The 21517-nt window shown below is 32.3% G+C and overlaps 1 protein-coding gene and 1 long non-coding RNA gene across 2 annotated transcripts in view; both read left to right on the forward strand.

Annotated features, from left to right (window-relative positions):
- The first annotated feature begins 8126 nt into the window (after positions 1–8126).
- On the forward strand, positions 8127–8749 carry LOC148172749 (uncharacterized). The gene is made up of 2 exons (XR_015770226.1): positions 8127–8368; positions 8418–8749. It is a non-coding gene; the product is annotated as an uncharacterized LOC148172749 (long non-coding RNA).
- Positions 8750–8907: 158 nt separating this feature from the next.
- Positions 8908–21517, forward strand: part of LOC148172750 (uncharacterized) — a 59720-nt gene continuing 47110 nt past the window's right edge. Inside the window, exon 1 of the mRNA XM_088038231.1 lies at positions 8908–9109. Within this exon, the coding sequence (XP_087894357.1) occupies positions 9013–9109 (97 nt within the window). The 5' untranslated portion in view covers positions 8908–9012. The remainder of the gene's footprint in view (positions 9110–21517) is intronic.

Consider the following 21517-nt stretch of genomic DNA (forward strand, 5'->3'; position numbering starts at 1 on the left):
TTTAATGATTGTTGGTACTTTATTAATTTAAGATTTTTTCGGTTATTATCGTTTTTAGCTTGCATGGCAAAGTCTAACTTGTCTTGGACCACAGTTGAACTCACGTTGATTGAGTTGTTCTAATATTAAACACATTTGTATTATTTTGTTTACTTGCACTAACCCAGTTTCCTTGCACAAGCAGTTAACTTTTTAAAAAAAGGAGTATGGAACTAACATTCCGTACAAGGCGCTTTTTAAGACCTAGAACAGTTTAATTGACTTTGATTGAGTACCGAAGTTACGTAATGCTCGTTTGTTTCTTCACACCAAACAAATTTGTGTTAAAATACCTTTAAATTATGTCTGAAGAAGTGACGCGCGGAAAAGTCTTTGTTCGAGGCTTCAAGCGTTAAATGCTCAATAATGAAACATAATTCATTCAATTTCTAAGGTAATCAAGCAATTGAAATGCTTAAATAAACGTTCTACCCTTTGCATTCTTATTGCTTCCGCATAAATAAAAAAAGTAACGTCTTCCAAAGTCTTCCAAAGAAGACATCCTTCGCTGAACATGTAACGTGTTCTGGCCATTCCCAGCTATCATCAACTAATTACTGGAATAAAGACATGATTTTACGGTTGACCAAACTCTATAAAACCGCCAATTACTCCTAGATAAGAATCAATTAAATGCAACATCTTTAAACTAGGTATTTCCAAGCCGCATTTGAAATATTTCCGGTCATGGAATTTATTGCGAAAATATTTACCTATGAACCTTAAAAAGCATTTTATTTCCACTTAAAAAGACGCAAAATTGCAATATTGTCCTGGTTCGTGTAGAGGTGAGGCAAAAAATGAATGTCAAACGCATAACCGCCAGTAGGCTAAACAATAAGTTATTGAGATCATGACGTCATTTTCTGCAAATGGGGTTGCTGCTATAGGCATTGTTTTAATTGTTATTACCTTATGACTTAATATTTTTTCAAAGGCTGATGTCATCAATGAAACCATTCATCAACTTTGACCCTATTTCTTGAAATAATAACTTTCGGCCAAACATAGAGTGACCCTCAGAGATAAACCCACGTGTGCTATTGGCGAATTCTGCGATGGGAGTAATTATTTAAAAAAAGTAAAAGTTGAAGCAAAAATTATGGTTAAATGCTTCAGATGGAAACAGCAAAACATCGATAATCCAACACCAATGACAACCAGTTACTTATACATAATTATATTACAAAATCTAGCAAGTGATCTAATTTTGCAACAAGATAATCATGGCTGTGTCCATATAAAAATAGTCAACCAATAAATGTTAACAAGGCGCTGCAAGGTGTAATACAATTATTATTATTGATAAGGAATTATGTTATTGTCAAAATTTCGAAATCCAACCTTGAGAATCACCACATTCGAGAAACATATTTTTGATTATTATTATAAGTTTCAACACATTAAAATGATTCGCACAAAGGTTAATAACCCACGGATATCACAAGATTGACCTGAAAATGAGTCGTAATCCTTGAATTGAAAATTGCTACTAATCTAATTAACACTGAGATTCGTATTAAAAAAGTAACAAAAATTATTGCATTTCCCTTGCTTTCTCCACTCAATTTTAGTCGCAATTAGTGTAGAGCAAAAAAGAGACCAAACGTAAAGGATACTTTCCCCCAGACCACCACTAAAACTATTAATCGTAATTGAAATCGAATCCTATAAATTATCTTTAAACGAACGTCAGCAACTCATTTATTTTTTCTTAAAATAAAATACAGTTCACCTTGCAATTCGATTTAGAAAACCGCAAAATTCCATTGAGCATGAAGATATTTTAAAATCATCGTATTATTTTTCTACGATTGACTTAATATACCTTACCAAGTTTAATCAATGTCAAAAACGGTAATTAACCGTAGAAAAACGTCTTTGATTATTCTGTAGACATTGAACTCATTTAAAAGCCGCACAAAATAATAATTGTTGCGGTTTCGACGATACAAATAAACAATGAAATCAAAATAAAGAGCGGACAAACAAAAAAACGATCTTATGTAACAAATTTCACTCGATTTCATTAATTAGATTTGTTTATCCGAAAATTGGCTAATTACTGACAATGACATTTATCATAAAAAGTTACGATTGAATGTGGTGGATCGACATCCGTCACCTAGTTTCGCGATTATGCAATTTGATTAGATGAGAACCGACCGAATTTCGTGATATAAGAGATATTTTGATCGCAATCCGGCTAGATTGGTCTTAATTTCGCGTTGCATGATCTAAAACGTAAGCTTATATTTGTTTTGGAGCAAGGCGAGGTGTTCGAACACTGTTTCACTTTATCCAATGATTCAAATACATTTTTCAGATATTCACGTTTGCTGTTAATGCTGAAAATTTTTGCGAAATGGTATATTTCTGGTTTTTGTACCCACGCCCACGGCTTCTATTGTTAGTTTTTCTATTGTATTTATTATTATAACTTTTACTTTTATTGTTATTGGTACATAACTGATTGTACCAATTGTGATTTCTTTTTTATGTTTGCACTCAAGTAATTTGTGAGTCTTCATTCGCATTTTAAGAGATCGTATTTATATTTTGTATTTTTCATAAAGCTTTGGAACTAGATTTAAAAGACGTGTTATGAGTCTTAAAATGGTAGTGTAGGCATTATTTATGGCACACTGCCACGGTTATCAAATCTTAAGGTTACTGTAAGATGATCGCACTTCTACACCTCCTGAATTCAATTATTGTGTCTACACTTTTCTCTCTTTCACTTTCTACGTAAACTGTATTGTAACTGCTTAATTTTAACAATAAACAAGGTAAAAATAAGTGAGTTTAAAAGTGCCGATTCCGGCGGTAATAAAAGTCAAATTAAGTCGTTGTAGTAATTATATACCAAAGGAAAGAAGACACTTTTCTGGCCCGAGCGCTATTATTTTCCCGAGATCCGAAGGATCGAGGGGAAATTAGAAAACGAGGGCCAGAAAAGTTTTCTCTCCCGTGGTTTATATATTTCCTTTTTTCACTACTAGCATATTTATATCCCCAAAAATGATTCTATATGTGAGGTTACCCCAAATTTATTAATCAAGTCAAGACAAGCTTGCCATTTTGAAACAAATGAATGTACAATTAATTTTTGTGATTTCTCATTTTCAAATAAAAATTTCTAACCTAAAATCTAAAATATCTTCATTTTTGACGTATACATGACGTTTGTGTTCGTTCGCACTCCTCCCTAAATTGCTTAATATAGGCAATCCAAAATACACTTTTCTTTATCTCCTTGTAGGAGAAAAATGGGATTTCACAGTTCAAAAGCAGACGAAATAATGATATGTTCTGAAGCTAGTAGTGAAAAAAATTAATTATACTCTAATATGATCCTATAAAAATGGTGGATGCGTCGGGATAATCTAGCAATCTTCCCATAAAATTTCACAATATCCTTGTAAGTGAATTAAATTTATTACAAGCAGGAATATACATATTTTTCCAACTTATATGCACAGGTTCATTTTATAAATACCATCAAGTTTTACTACCTGAAAATTATACAAATGCACCTTCTACCACAACCACGTTTTTTATTTACCAAGAGCACGTTTCTGGGATTTCCCAGTGACTCGTTGTTTGCATACAGATTACAATAATATTCGTTCCAATCTTTACTTTTAAGTTACTTCACCGTTAATCGACGAATTTGACTGTGTTTGATAAGAAAACGACCTCAGTTTTCTATCTATGACAAACACGTAAGTCAACCTGACTTTGACATTAATAATAGTTTTATACTTAAATGATATATCACTTTTAATGTTATGATATCAACTAATTAAAAATCGATAATTTACGATCGCCAAAAATTTATAGTGAGCAATTAAGATCGAGATGTGTACATAGTGGAGTGAGTCTGCAATGAATCAATGAAAGTATTTTATAATAAGAGCTGTATTAATTATCAACTGTTAATTTATGGTCCGTAAAAAATGACCTAAATCCGGTAGAAAACGATGAATATGCACGCCTCAAGACAACAAAAACTTTTTAATTACAACTAACTAACGGGTTAAGGCAATCGAACTATTGTCTTCAAGCACTTTTCGTTATATCAATATTATGATCCATTATGAATTTTTACTAGTGACCTTTATGTTGTGTAGTAAATCGACAAATTTGCACACGTAATATTTTCTTGCATAATACCAGCTTTCGTCGTTCGTTCTCATCTCACGTGTTGTGAATGACCGATGACAAACAACAGGTGAACACGTTTCTGAATTACGATTATTGGACCGATTGCCAAAAGGATAACAGGTCGATTTAACATTTCCTCGTGACGAAGCGGCGACTAGTCGTCTAGTGATGATTTTTCCTTGTCTCACTCCCACTCACACGTTACGCCTTTATATGAAAGATGGTGATAGCAGCCTTGTGAAGACATTGACCCAGATTCAACAAGGCGATAAACGAGGAAATGAACGACAATAATTACAATAATAATAATAATGCTAATAGTGCGGAACACGTGTTTGTCTAACGAGTGTCAAAAGGGTGCAAGAGATTAAAACCCTGGAAGATTTTTTTTTAAAAAGACACCAGAGATATGGGTAGTGATGCAACAGTAATGAAAATTACTAATAATTATTGTCTGTTATCTAACAGTTTAAGATGTGGCAGTTTTGACATTTACTGTGTGGTAGTTTCACATTTCTTGCTCTTTCGTGTTTACTTCCTTCGCGTGTGAATAGATTAACTTCTGGATTTTTATCAGAAGTCATTCCCATTTGATATTAATAATGTTGATGTAATTTGTAACAGATTCAGTTTTTAAATTTCCAACAACAATTACATTTATTATATTTCTTAGAAGTGATTACTTTACTGGAAATATTTAAAAGGACGTCTGGTAGTGACGTCGTAGTCTTTCTCCTAAATAGATGAAAACAATATTTTGTGACCTCTCGGAATGTTACTTCTTATGTAAATTGATGTCAACATACTGTTTGCTGTTTTTCAACTATATTATAAAGTCTCTAACATTTTCCTATTCCAAAATACCGCTAAGTTTTCTTTTTTCTTCATCCACAAAAAAAAATTGAAATATTCACTTATTCACGTATCCTTGTCTTCATATCTACATATATTGCTTCCTGTCTTCCGACACAAACATTAAGAATATTCTTTATTAGGACGGGACTATTTTATTTTTTATTCGTATCTGTTGCTTTAATGGTATAAGCAGTAACTGAAGATTTCCGCTTTGAAATCATCGATTTAACAAGCCTTGTTGTTTTATATACAAACCTGATTTCAGATTGAACGATAAAAGAGAAACGAACGAATTTTTAAACATGCAAACTTGAAGATGCAGCAAGGCAAAAGGAAAGTTCCCGTTTTCTATAATGGAGGTTTAAAAAATACTGTCAAGTACGTAATCCTTTCTCCATAGAGTCGCCTATTTTAATATTATATTTTATTGTTGATTAGCGATAGGTATCAAAGTCGAAGAACAGGATTTGTTAATTTAATTTTTATTGATCGGAAATTGATATGAAGACTTCCTTATGAAACATAATATTTCAGGCTTGCTAATTTCCTTTCAACATTTTTTAAGAGGACGGACGGAATCATAAACCTCTTACATTACATTTGCGCGAGTATCATAAATCTAATCAGTCATTGTCTAGTGGTTTCTAGTACTTTAACTAAATTAGAAATATAATTTATATTCATGGTTATTACAGAAACCCATTACGACGTCAGTTCATCACCACAAATTTGTGTGGGCAGTGGTACTCTACTGAACATAAACCGCATACTTGCATGTCACTTTTATGAAAAAATATTGTCATCTATAAATTCAACAAATATGTAAAAATAATTTAGGTATGGAATCATATTCCGATCGCAAAAAGGTCCAATAACTGGGCCATGGTTACCAACTCAAATTATTATCATACAAATAGCTCATCAATTAAATCATACAAAGACTTAAATCGATCCCGCATTTCTCGTTTTTACGTAGCTGTTAAAATTCTTACAACCTAAGGTTAATAATGTTGGTACCGTTTTGCAGGATTTCACTAACAGGTTAACGAGAGCAATTATGCGGCCTCTGTTATTTTAGGTGGTATTTTCTTGTACTTTCACTATCATGGGAATTTTGCTCAGAAACGAACTTCACGATATCCTGCCTAAAGACATTAATCATTGATTATAAGTTTTACGATTAGAGGATTGTTTATTCCTTATTTAGTTGTAATCTTGTGAATTTTATACAAATCAGTAGCTCACATGATAAATAATCAATATAATTACATTTTGTTGTCAACTGAAAGGGCATTCAATTAATATATCACGCTACTAAAGACAAACAAAGTTCAAGGACTGAACCATAGCAACATAGCTGCCCTTCAATTTTACCTTCATGACGAAAAAAATTTGTTTTGTCGAGTAGTTGTCGTTGGAATTTACAAGGATGGAGTTTGTATCCGTCCGAAGCAAATGTCTCTTTAAAACTATGGACGTAGAGATGGCCGCAGGATTATTTGCGCCATCACACTCACATTTTATTTGATATCTGAAACAATAAGGCGCTATCGTGTTTGTTCTACTTTTTCTTTATGAATAGAAGGATCTTTTGTTTGAGTTAATTATTATGGGTTTTAAAAGCACGTGTCAGTGACTCAGACTCTGTTTTAAATAATAGTGTTTAGAATAACATTTACCAATTTTTGTACATTATCAGCTAAAAACATTTACCTAATGATCTATTAAAATGGGGAACAATGTCGATGCTTTTGTGTTTACAGCTAACACCGTTTTTCCAGTTCGATCTGGAAGAGAATTAAAAAGCTTCATATCTTCAATTTTTCAATTTTATATCTATTAACAATAATAACATTTATCCTAAGAATGAGTACGTGTTTCTGACCCACTTAGACAATCTTCAAATTTTTGCCCTCTTTGTTATTTACAACCTCCACCACCTGTTTTGTTTTTGCGCCGGCAAGGATGACAATTCGCTTAGTCAGTACTTAGTCACCCTTTATTTACTACTGAATTTCTTACATAATTTTTCGAATTTAATTGCATTGGTGTAGTCCCAACAAAAAAAAATTCATTGCCAGGAGCAATAACCATCACTTGGTTTTTCTTTCTGTCAATGACATATTTTACGACTTGTTTGGATTTTTTCACTTTGGAGTGAAATTGACTGGAGTTGATCTTCGCTTTTCCTTTACATAATTAACGCTACTCATCAAAGTAAAAGGAAAAGTATCGACTTAACAAATTTTTCGTTTATACATTATTTATAGGGATTAAATATCAATGGAAGCTCCAATTCGCGTGTTTCACTTTTTATACTACCAGATTTCTTCGGCTCGATCTTCATACTGTCTTTAATTAATTATATTAAATGTTGAATATGAAGTAAAAACTTTTGATATTGACCTAATCTTGGAAATAAATTCCATATTTTGTTTGATATGAGCTGAGTTATGAAACCATTCTGAGTAAAAAGTTCAATTGGGTCTTTTATTATCAGGTTAAGACCATTTTTTCTTGAATAACGTCAATAATATCATTATTTGCTTTTGCAATTATTATAATAAATCGATAAGTATTTGTAACATTTTTTATCCGTCTTTTGTTTACAATACCACAAAGTAAAAATTAAAAATTGAATAATTTCGATTGTCAATAGATCTTAAATTTTATTAATTAGAAAATACTGAAATGTACCTACAGCAATATCAGAACCTGCACTTAATTGAATATTGGTTGGCGTACCACAATAAATTAACATAACTTCACACTTGTTAACTTACATTGTAATTTACTCTCATTTTGCTTTTTCTGCGTAAAGAATGTATGTAAAGTAACATGAAAATTTTCTGTGGACACGCCAAACTGCCAACGCTAAAGTTTATTTACTTTCTTTTTGCACATGATTTACTTAGTCACCACGTAAGAAGCCAACGAATTGCCTTGAAAAAACAAGCTTGCACTAAAGACAAATTAACATAATTAAAATTGTGCGTGTGCAAGCGCATATCTGCCGCTCACTGTTTTTTTTTTTAATTCGCTCGAGCTTAATGGAAAATCATTTTTTTCACTTTCATGGGACAAGATATAAAATGCAAATGTCGTTTTATCAATTAACAGTTTGATAACCCCTCAATACAACAGTATAAAATTTTTATTGCGGTTATAACACGGTTTTGCTATGCGTGACTCGATCATTTAAAATCGCATCCTTAAGAGGACTTTCAGAGCTGTGACACTCTCATCTGATGATCGGTGCATGCACCGCTTAGATAAAAGTGGAAGAAAGTAATCCGTTGGATTTAAGGTAAGAGGAGTACCTACTTACTGTTCCATGAATGACTCGTTTTTTTTAGATTGACATATCACCTGCATTTTTTTCAATTGATTGTAATCTAAATTTAAGTAGATTGAAGGAAATTTGAGTCAGGTTGTGTATGTACACTGGGGAGAGGGACTGCACACCTAGAAAGTGGCCCCCTCCTGCAGGCTTGCAGCTATCCATTCCATTCCTTGCACCGCGATGTCTTGTTCGTGTTAACCTTCTATCTCGCATGAATCGAGCTGTAATCCAGTCGTCCAAGCGTGTGAATGTGTGTTCCAAATCGCGCAAAGTCGCGACTTGTTCTTTGTGCGAGTTTAACCTAGCCTGTGACCCACTACTAGCCATCGCCAATCACAACTGAAGGCATTTGACTTGTAGCACTCGAAGACGGTGTCTGGTGTCCTGCGGAAGACGATTGAGAGATCGAGTGAACCTTGACCTTAGGAGTTTTTCGAAATGGTGACCGATAAGTCTGAGAGGTGATTGTGTTAAGAACTGGTAGAGCCGATGTTTATTCATAATCCTTGTATGTAAGACCTCGTGCGGTGTGGTGACATAAACACAAGTGTGTGGCAATAAGACAAACACTGCCATGGGATAAAGTAATTTTGAAGACATCAGTGAAAATGTTAAATTGTACGGATCTTGAGTGTATTCTTCACCACCATCATTACTATGCTCATCTTCACCATCTCAAGCATGGGACGCATGTGGAGGAAGGAGGTGAGTAGAATAGACCGAATCCTTGATAAAATAAGAGTACTTTGCCTTGAATGGAAGGTAAATCACTAACTACTTCGAATTCTCCATTTCATGTTTGTCATTCCCAAAAAACTACGTCTCCCTCAAGAGAAACGAATTCGACATATTTGTCGCTCATTTAATGTCAACTGCATTGTTTTACCAATATTTACCAAACACCTACAAACAAGTGAAACCTTGTTTTATTTGTAAACTTTCAAAAATTATTCACATTTTACACTAATTAGTGAACTAGCAATCATTATTAACGCTCTATTAAAAGTGTTCAAATTTATTCCTTCGCTCGAATGACACAAAAATCCAGTTGTGTCAATATTGAATGAAAGAAACATCTCTCTTATCACCATGACTCCTTTGTTTGCTTCAGTACCAAATGGTTCAAGGAGAAGAGCGTATTATTTACCTACTGTTAGAATAGACGAAATAACTAATTGCACATCGTTAAATGCAGTTTGAGTTGTTTGTTAAAGATAAGTTGCAACGTGAATTTACTATAAGGGGCCTCCAACTCTAATGACTCCTTACTAATGAAATCGTGATGAGGATTTTATTTTGACCATAGGCAAATCTTATTCAACAAGTGTACCTATAGAATGTATGAAAAAGCAAGGTCTTGCAAAAACAGTTGTACGTCAATTTTTCGTCGTACTGAAGCTGACTCGCCGAATACAAACTTGAATAATACAATCTCATAAAATGTAGTAATGATTCTATAGAAATTGCACGTAATAACAATACCTGTAATTATCGATATGCACATAATTCCGCGGAAGATAAAATTTATTGGATCATTAATTACACTTCTTTATATAAATACGGAATTACAATTAATAACTGAGAATTTATTGCCGCAAATTTTCAGTTGTCATCTTATAATATAAATTAATATTTTCAAGGTTTAGAGATTGTTGGTTTTTCTTCATATAATTGGATAAAAAAGTGAATCTGAATTGTAAAGTCGGTAGTAAAGTTTGATCTGTATATTTATGTCTTTTTAAGAGTGGAGTTTTTAGGTCTTTAAAAAAAAGCAAAATAGCTCCATGTTTAGTTAAAACAAATTTTGGGGATATTTCCAAAATTTTTCATGTGGAAGACACCATCAATTTCAATTCAAACTTAATATATTGTCTTTTCTTTAATTTCACTTTTGATTTATTGTTAGCGAAAGTAATTTTATCGATGGTTGAAATGAACAATAAGAACAAGTTTTCAAAAAAAATGTGTTTATTACGAAATGAGATTTAAAGTAGGTACACAAAAAATTATTGCGGAAAAAATATATTTAAGGAAGTAAAAAATTCACTTGAGGCACAATAACAATAAAAGTAATTACTGTCGATTTGCACAATAATTCAAGTTAATCTCTTCTATCGGCAAGCTGTGTAAAGAATTCAACACACGCTGATTGAGCACGAACCCATCGATGTCTTGCATCCATAAGAAATCATTTGTTAACTGCTTTCACTACGAACGGTAGCTCGTCCACGTGGTAATTGCCGTATTGTACAATGATTTTCCAAAGTTTTCCACAGTCCAGAAGGTCGCTGAAGAACACGTTGCGGCAAATTGACCTTGACTCCTCAAAAATAATTAATGGTCTTCTGATATAACGGAAAGGTTAAATTTTCCATATTTATGCACGTTTTCTTTTAGCAAACAGTGTAATCAGAACACGCACATATTTATCGATGGTGACTAATCAAGTAATCACTTAATAAAATTGTAATGAACAGGAAATTATCGACGATTCTTCACGTTGAAAATAGTTTTAATTGTGTGCTTGGAGCAATCAAAGTTTTAATTTTCTGTGCAACACAAAGATTGACACTTTCTCCAAACACACTTAATTGCGATAATGAATTATACTCATTTTGAGGGACTTGATTTCTGAGATTCTTCCATGAAATATTGAAACTTTCTTCGCAATTTAATGTAATACAAAATTCTGTTTTTAGGAGTATTTAATTAGCGACATTGTCAAGGAGATTTCAGTGATATTAAGTCATAAAATGCATGTGATCGAAATTTCAATGCATTGATATTTATTTCGTCGTCCGGACGTCCTTCTCAAAATTTTATTCCGGTCGATATCGGACGGTCATCAATAACATAAAAAACAATGTTAAGTCAAGGTATTTAATCTATACCGAGCGTTGGCGATGGCGGTTCCAAGAATTGGCAAGTATTATCTAATATTTAAATCTTGGTGTTGCGTCAACACATCGCAAAGCAGGTTAAGAATTATGCGCCCCTGTGGCTGTTGAGTCAATAGTACTTATGTTAATTACAAAACAAGCATTACAGGATTTAATATTAAGAAATAATTCTGAATTAAAGTTATGTCAGGAGATTTCATGGTGCATAATAAATAAATATTTGTTTGGGACGGACCATGATTGATTCGGACTTGAAATAAGATATTGTTATAACAATTAATTGTCATTTTATGATTATTATCTTTAAACAAAAGTACAAAGGTTTTATAAGTCAGGACATTATTATCTAATAGAAAGTTTCAAGGTGTGACAAAATTTATCTGATTAAAGGTGTAGGTACTAATTTATGTGTAATGTAAATATAGACTTAGTAGAGTGTATTTTCTATGAGCTATTTGTAATTAAATGTTGAATAATGTTATTGTTTACGAGAACACGGAATGTGACGACTTATTAAACATTCAATTAAAGAGAGGACTTTATTAGCTTTGTTGTTTGCCTTTTTATTGTGCTCAAATCATAGGCAATCTGATGATTATCGACGATTTTCGAACTGAGGGATTTATTCTAGAGTTAAAATTACATATTCGCTATTACTACAACAAATTGACTCATATTCTTTATGTCCAACCCTTAATATAACTTCGTGTTTTAACTTACTTATGTATCTAAAAGACCTGATAGAAGCAAACAGGCTTTAGGTCCCGACTGTGTCGATTTTATAATAAAGATTATAGTCCGCGTTACCTTGTTGACCAATTTAGTTATGTCCATTTCATTATCTAATTATTTAAAATTCAGATTTATATTATGATTTTTTTAGACCGGAAAATCAGATTAGATTTTTGGCCTGTTAAATTTGGGTTCTAGGCTAAAATTTGAGAGTTTGAAGAGTTTAATTCTGGAAAGAAACCAAAAGGATAAAACACCCATGCGAACAGGTGGTTCTCTTTTGTCGTTGTGCTTTATAAAATTTATTGACGCGCGTTCTACATTAACTCGCAAATGCAAATTACTCACAGGTGAATAGACAGATTCTTTTAGAGTGAATTACCGTTGCTTCAACTGCATGAAAAATTTGCACATACACATACTTATAGTATCTGAAAATACTTTCTCGCTTTACATTTACATAACAATTCGGTAAGACAGGGAGCACATATCAGTTACCAATTTCTCTTGGTAATAGAAACTCTTCAAAAAACGAATGATTTTGTAGGAAGTTGAGAGCAATGCGAAAGTGCAGTCATCCTAACTCACCAATGTCGCGATTTAACCAAATTAAATGAAGCTGAGGGATATTAATGTTAATTAAGTTATTTTTATTGCCTGCGGCAGTACCATGAATAATACGATGAATAATTGCAAATGTTTTCTTCGTATCTGGATAGTACTGGTTTGAAGAGCGGTTTATAAACATAGAGGAAAAATGCAAATAGTCACTCACGGAGGTTTGCTTGTCGCCTAAAGTACTAAAATTAGATGAGGATGCATAAACGTACGGTGGCACGCTGGTGCACTCATATGTGGTTTGCACTTTTAACGTTACCATCGTACCATAAATCCTTGCAGTCGGTTAACGGTAATCCCGATTTATGATGTCATATGATGGAATGCACTGCGTTTCACCTGTATATTCCTTAGTGAAAATATCGCAGACGAGAAGACCATTTCGCTATAAGACGTTTCTCGAGACTTGACGAGTTGCGAGCCATCATTGGATGATTGTACTAACAATTGGCGGTAATTCAACGTATCCTCATTGCCACTCAAATTGTCGAAATCATTAACCTTCAACATATAATTCACGTGTTTTCTATTACGACAATTGCCGTCCGTGCAATTCGTTTATTAGTATTTATTCGAGTATTCTTGCGAGGAGTGACGATTTGATGACCGTTTAAAAGGGTGAATTACAGGTCTGTGATTGCCGATGACATATTTAGTTCACGAGAAGGAGACGTGCAAAATTATTATGCAAATAGGTTGTAACTGTTGTGGTTAAAGAAATAAATTGTTGACTAGAGATGATGTGGAAAGTGACCAAATTGGATAATCAAAATATTATGTTGTGTTGTTTACAAACCAAAAAGGTGAATACTTAAAAATACAAATTTGTATAAAACAGGCTAAATTATTAGTGTGCCGTTATCACATTTACATGGATAATAGACAATGCTTTTTAGCGTGTTACCCTTAATTCCAGAGTAATCAGCAAAAGCTTTCACAAAATCAATGAAGAATCAGTTGTATTGAACTAAACTTGTAAAACTAACAACGGAATATAATAGATGATACTTTTCTAAAGAAAGAGAAAAAAATTGAAATCACTCGTGAGATTAAGTTTACATAGTAACAACACCCATAAAGTGTATTGTACTAACAAATATTTCCAAAAAGGAAGAAAAAAATATGTTGAAAAGGTTTCATTGTATCCTCAAGTTTAATATAGCAATTTAAACTCGGCAATATACAAATAATTTATTTACACAACATATTAGCAACATATAGGTACATACAAAATACTTGACAAAATTTAACCTTACCCAAGTCGTTGCTCTTTATAATTTTTTATATTCAGACAGCTCCTCAATTTGAATTAAACCGGAAGCTTGGAATTAAAAATGTTGTCTTAGTTTCTTGAATTAATTTGGTTTATAGAATATTAATTGTTTTATAGTATTGTTTATCAATATCATTTGTCTTATGACTGCTCTAAAATATCAAAGCAGATAGATAACAAATCTGTCAACACAAAATTATTCTCATTCTTGGTAATTTGAAGAAACACACTTTTTATTGACTTTTCACTAATTTCAGTAAGACAACTTAAAACATGTAATTTTGGAATTGTTACAAAATATAGCATTTGTTGGGGTTGAGACATGATAAGTTGCTTAATGTTCACCGGTAAATTTACGATAATGATTACATATGTATTTTACGAAAATTGGAAAAATGGTAATGAGCTAATCTTAATTTGATACGCTTTTAGACCATATCTATTTATCAAATGGAGATTTAGGACGATCAAATCGAAGATCTTTGATTTAAATTGCGAGATAATAATGTTGAAATGAAAGAGTTCCCGCCGTATCAAAACAAATATCAGATCAATATGACAGAGGTTAACCTGTATTTATGATTTATTGCAAAATCAATTAACACGCAAAGGTTATGTCTAGACGATCTGATTGCTACAAGATAAGAGTGCGAATTCCTAATTCCAAAAAATATGATGTCGTGCAATGAAAAAATTAACATAATTAGGGTGGGAAATCCGTGTGCCCGTTGTTTTCTGCATCGAAAATGGAGAAGCTCACCAAAGGCTGTGGTTGCGTATTAATGTTATTTTCTGTTATCCTTCTTTCACAATAATAGTCAGATTCTGTTTATCGTTTGCAACTATTTTTTTGAAAAGTAAAGTACAATAATGGATGATGCTTTTGGGATTAACTAAGTCTAACTAATCCCATTTGATTTTGAAATCGATGTGGTTTTAGGATCTACACAACAAATTGTAAGTGGCGAATTCAAACATTTCTTTCTCATTCGATAACTTCATACAAATTTTTATCAATTGGGAACGGAAATCACCTGTGTTGCTCAATATGCTCCTCATAGTTCCCACCAAATAACGTAATTTTTAACAACCACTGATTAGATTTTATTGCTAGGATTCAACCTCATAAACGCTATTTCACAGGTCAAGGTTTTTATCTGACCGAATTAAGTGTATCAAAAATTCAAAATTCCAGGAATATTTTCTGCGACCCAATAAATAAAAATCATTGACATTTAAAAGCCTCGACGAGAAGTGACCCTTAACACAATGCATAAAATGACAGTGTAGAAAAGCCATGACATTTGAAGAAAACACACCAAAGTCAAAACAATAAGCGAAATTAAATTAACAAAAGTTAATTTATATTGTTACATAGTCATTCTCAATCATTTCTGTGGTATTTTTCTCAATGAAGACGGAAGTTGAGCGGAAGTGGATGGCTTGCATGTTTTGACCGTATTTACGTGCAACTTTCTTGATAATGTTCAGAGCTTTCCGTCAGGAAAATGATTATGGTATGATAGCAATGAGAAATAAGCGTATGTCGTGGACATATATTAAAAAAATTAGCGTCTTATTTTTACTCTTCGTATAAAGTAAACAAGGTAAAGGTTATTCTTTGTTGAAAGTTTATGATTTTTGTAAATATTTAGAGCTCTTTATCCGTGAGACATCATAATTATCTTTATTGGTCGAATGTGAATGTATCATAGGATCGGTAAAACTTCCCTGACCCATTTGATTGGGGAAATTAAAAAAAAAATAGCGAAATAACATTCAAGGCTATTATCACCCGTGGACTGAATATTTAAAGATCGATTTACAAGTTAGAAGTAGAACACTTGGAACAGTTAGATTTTACTGTTGTTCTAACTAAGCGCATATTTTCAAACAAATTTGTATAATTAAATCATTAGAAAAGGACTAGACATTGTTCTAAACTATGTTAACTTAAAAAACTCATTTCACTACCTATCAGAAAATTCTTATGTAAAATTCCCTGTTTACATATTCGAACGTTGTCCGACACAAGACACAACTGATTTAAATCACTTTTAATTTAGGCTAATTCATACCATGATCAACCCTACTAGAAAACATCGCTTTTATCTTTTTATCAATCTTATAGTTTTAGCAGAATTTCCATCTTAATGTGCACTTCCCATCAATTGTAACATTCAGATCTCGACTTTTCCGGGAAAGTTCAATAAATTACCGCTTCATCAGAAGGACGGTACCGGCGTTTTCACTGTTCTATTGTCCCACCGTTTTCCGGATGTGCTAATTGAATGACATAAACATGAACCTGAAAGAATGTTTCCCGTAATAGCGTCATCAATGCACTTAGTTCAATGCAATCACGTTTTGTTTCACTTTTAATATTAATTAGGCGTGAAGCATTGTTTCGGTGGGCACGCCAAAGGCTGTTGCAAGAGTTGAAGGCTTCTCATGGAAAGTTATTGAATTTTCGCAAAAATGTTTCTAGTTATTGTCGAAAGTTACATGTTAGGACCCCGCGGTTATAATGGGTAATTAGATGTTAACTCAGACAGGAAACCTACCCAATCCTTAAATTCATTAATAATAACAGGTAAAATACCCAACTTTCCAAAGAGAATTTGTGCAACGTTTGTCTATCAATAAGACGATAAAATAGTAACTTTTTGTATTTACGTATTACATTTTAATTAACATCACTACGTGTGCCCACATGACGATTTAGCACTTTAACTTTCAGCGTGAAAAATTAGAAATTCACACTTGTTTGCGTTGGCTTATGGTTACTTATGATTTTCACCGATTAGATAAAATTGTTAGATTTATGATGCATGAAACGTTTCGATTTATTTTTATGGCCACGACACGACGCGACATAAAATGAAACTCTTACTAGAGGTAGTTAGTTTATTTTGAAATTTTAATTATTTTTGGTGTTCTTCCTGATTTTACTTTTTTTCTGCGTGGTTTATGACGCTCACATTTAATAAAAAAGCAATTTTTTTTAAACTTATCAAGGTAGCTTAGCACCATACTTTTCCACTTCAATTTTTTGTCAGTCACAATAGCAAATATAGAAAAAACTCTGAAATGTAATTGACACGTTAAGCCTAGATTAATTTGTATACAGATGCACCTAAAATAGGATCTGACACCGGTTATGTGCGGTATTATACTTGTCTTGTACTAAATTTAGTATGAGCATCATTTTCTTGGATTAAGTTTTAAACCGCCTAAAGATACAAACAAAATGGTAGCAAAAAGTGAAGTGCAGTGAACCTGAACAAGTTTTTGAGTAGTCGAAATGCTAAAAATGATTAATTGAAATGTTGCGAGCTAAATTACAATTAAAATGGAGATCCCACTTGTGCGAAAGTTTAACAGTAGCTATCTGTAATACTGTCTAGAAATATTCATTTCACTCTTGTTACACGCTATTCATCGTTAAGTAATTCAGCAAATTAAATAAAGTTTTATGGGTTCGAGTTACTCATATGCCTATGTCCATAGAGTTATGTATCTTCAAACATTTATGGTTTTAACTTTAACAGTTCTGATCAATGTACGGTGTTTGTAAAGATTTCATAAGTTTCCATGGAATTTTTCTACAATTTATCGTATTTATTTTGGGTTTTAATCTTTGTTTAATCAGAAAAATTATTATTAAATATAAATAAACGACTTATTGTTTCATGATTTTATGTACGTAAAATAAAATTAATTATTCAGTTAAGTATAAGTGTCTTCAAATGTCCATAAAATCGCAATGAATTTAATTTGTTGATAATTGGTAATTAAGCTATCAAAATTAAAGACCTGGGTGTGTTTCTTCGTCTTCTACGACCACTACCGGAAACCATAGAACTCAGTTTATTTTATAATAATGAACCCGTTTACAGATCGTATGAAACTTTTATTACGCTTGAAGATGGTTGAAGAATTTAATAATTTTTTTACTTTGATGGAACTATTTTTTATTAAATGTATAGGTACCTAGTACGCAGAAAGCAGTAGTTCATCATAAAATTTTAGTCGTAAGTTAAATTGAAAAACAATCACACACTCTAAATTCTGTGTTGAATTCCACAGTTGAGTCGTCTATAATATGTAATGCTTTTTTTACAACTGTAATGATGTAATAGACTATTTAGCAAACTTGAAATTTATTGTTGGTTAAATTAATTGCTTGAGTGTGCAAGCCGCTAAAGAATCTTTTGTTCAATGTATTTATTGTTTGCCTTTTTTGTAAATTTGGCAATGCTTAAAGTGGCAATAGAAACTCGATATTAATACCTACATTAGTCCTTTTATTTTGATCTCGAATTAATTAAAATACACCAATAGATGAATTATTGTTTTCTCTTTTTTTTTTGGATGAAACATCTGTCTTAACATGAGTTATTTTGATTTAAAATATATAAGTACATGTTTACAAAATTATGCTATCGATTTGGAATGGAATACCAGACCATATGATTGAAGTTGATCGAGTGGGTACGTGACTATTTGAGACTGAAATCTAATTGGAAACAATGAAAAGTGCTAAGAAATGGAAAGTTGTACCCAATCTGATTGTGGTCCACTGATAACGATAAAATGGAGACGCAATAACTACTCAATTTTTTGAATTGTTAGACATTGGCAAGATATTTAGTTTTTGAAATAGTTTTTCTGTTATCTTAGAAGAGACTTAGAGTTAAACTGAACCCAAAATTAATAGAATGATACATTTTGTAATTACAAATAATTTTAAATTTATCCATCTGTTATTTATTGTTAGGGAAATTACAATAGGACACCACACCAGAGAAATTTTCTTGTTCTTTCGTTTCGTATGTTAAATTTAGCACACTTTATCTAGGTGGAGGAAAAAGTCCCACTCTCTTCTGCCTTTAGGCATTGTAGTGCTCAATTATAATATATTTATTACTATCAAAGATTTCCAAGCGACTTTTAGATCACTCTCCCTAGGAGAGAATTGTAATTTTACGGTCATATAACCGATTAGGACTCTTTAAAAATAATAATATAAATGAGATTGGCTCTCCTCTTGGGACAGGCTCTGAATAAGTTTTTAACTTTTCAATACTATCACCTTCTTCATTTGTGATTTGTGACACTGTCAATTTATCACAGCAGGGAGTTTCTTATTCGCCACCGAGTCAGTGCAATAATTCAAAAGACTCCCACTGAGATAAATAAGGCTACAACAAAAATGCCAAACCACAATGATTGTGCTCACTTAATTTTAGGTAAACAAGCAGTTTACACCGATTTGAATCCATTTTAGCTACTGTTAAATTATCCCAATGCTCACCTGCGTCTTGTAAAACTTGTCAGCTTCGACCATCGTTCTTGTGGTTCAGTTTCTTATAAATGGTGTTATAAATATACATTTTATCCGCAATTGGAAAATCCGTTGTTGTTGCAAAATCGCACACGACGTGTTTACTTCATTCTTTTGACAATATGTACGCATATTTTTCATTGGTTTGTTTGTCACTTATTGCAAAATTTTGATAAAAAAAAACCTACTATTTAATTTATTCTTGTTTACATTTGTTTTTGTAGAATTGACATTGCTTTTTCAAGTAGTCCCATGGGGATAAATAATTTTTCTCTGTTCTGTTTATTCAGACTTGTTTTCGTAAAACAAAATTTTAATATAGCTTAATCTAGGAAGCTACTCCCGTGAATAATCGTAATTTATACAGCGTTAAATACATAAATGTCAAAAGTTTTTTACTCCAATATTTGCAAGCCATTTCATCTTAAACAATATTTGCACTAGTGGCAAATATACAAAAATATACATCTTAAGTGGTCGTCAATTTAATATTTTAATATTATGTAAATACGTGTTAAAGACACAATATTGACTTTGTATCTTCATTGTGTTTACAACAAAAATACATTTTTCTTTTGTTATTTGGCAGGCTGAAACCACGCAGGTATTTGCTTTTTATCAACCCATTTTGGGGTCACCGGATCTGCAAAGTTATCTCCTAAAGTGTTTTAAAGGTACTCGGAGAAAGCAGACTAGAACACGTTTTTGAAAAGATTAGATATCATCCATTAAATTTTAATTTCAAAACGCTATGACCCATAAACCATGGTCGATATTTCTAAGTACTCTTAATGTACAAGTCACTGCCAAGCACAATTAGTACTTTGTTAAAACCTCTCTAATTGAATAAGACTTGACAATGACCGATCAAATTTAATCATTGTATATTATTAAGAAAATTATAAACAGTGTGATGTCATAAAATTTTAACGACATTTACGTTGGTAATATTGATACAGAACGCAAACTATGTACTCAACAAATTCGAAGAGAATTAACCAGGTGCAAAGTGTATATTTGTTTCTGCATTACCGCGTTTTTATGTTCGTCTGCAACAGTTTTATCATTGATGGAAAGTGACACAATCTTGATAAAATTTCTCTTATTACTGAAAGAAAGATGTAGACACGATAAAAATAACTGGAAATGAAGTGACCGAGAAAATAGCTCATCGGAAATGACAACTTACGACCTCGACCTTTAGATGATGTATTCCTATCACGGCTAAAAGGTTCACGCAATTAGGGTAAAATGAGAAAACCACCCCCGTTCGCATGCAGACATTCATTCGTGATGGCTAATTACAGAACAAACATTTATTTTTAGGAGAGTCTACATTTAATAGAATTGCGGTGCCACCTAATCTTCGTTTGTCGAATGACCAAAACACGATTATCTTTTAAACATGTAGGTAATAACAAATAAACAAGATGGTCTGAAGTCATTGTTCTAAATTGTGGGATGTTAATATTCAATTTAAAGATACTTACTGTTCAAGGAAAGTGCATAATGAATGGTGAAGCTGCAGAGTTGCATCAAGCTGTTGCAAATATGTAATGGGCTTAAAACTATGCAAAGATGAGTACCTTGGATTTATTACATACTTCCAGGGATTCGCTGAATCTGTAAGAACGTTTTTAAATTTGTTGAATTATTCAGGTTTCCAAAGCTCACTGGAGATTTTCAACTTTTTTATTTTCTTACGTAAGCCGGTAAATCCGAAAAAAATTAAGTTCCAAAAATTTATTTGCGTCTTTGCATGTTTTTTTTTTCATTTTGTAATAAAAAGATTAAAAATGGATCTGTCCATATTCCATAAATTTTGTTTTATATTTTTTCACTCTTACTCTTACATTTTATAGTGCTAAATTCCAAGATTCCAGCCGGCAAAGATAAAATGTCTAATGCTATCTAAATTGGAAGTCATAATCTCGCAGTCTTTCATTATACGCGGAAATGCATTTTAAAAAACAGAAACTCTAGTGCAGCAATTGGAAATTAATAAGTTTATGTTCAATTGTGTCTCTAATTATAACGCAGTTATGAAAATTATCTAACCTATTATACGGCTGTAATAGTCTTGGCCATAATGATAAATTGATAAAGTAAACCGGCGGCTTGGTTGGTGCTAGTACAAGGTATCCGATCGGCACTGACAAAATTATGTATCATGATTTAAATTTTTATATTCATTGAGGGGTAATCAGAGATATTATGTTGTAACTATTCATACAAGCAGACAA

Source organism: Gnatocerus cornutus, chromosome 6 (assembly GCF_029298725.1).
Source record: "Gnatocerus cornutus isolate USDA-ARS CGAHR chromosome 6, icGnaCorn1.1, whole genome shotgun sequence".
Lineage (NCBI taxonomy): Eukaryota > Metazoa > Arthropoda > Insecta > Coleoptera > Tenebrionidae > Gnatocerus > Gnatocerus cornutus.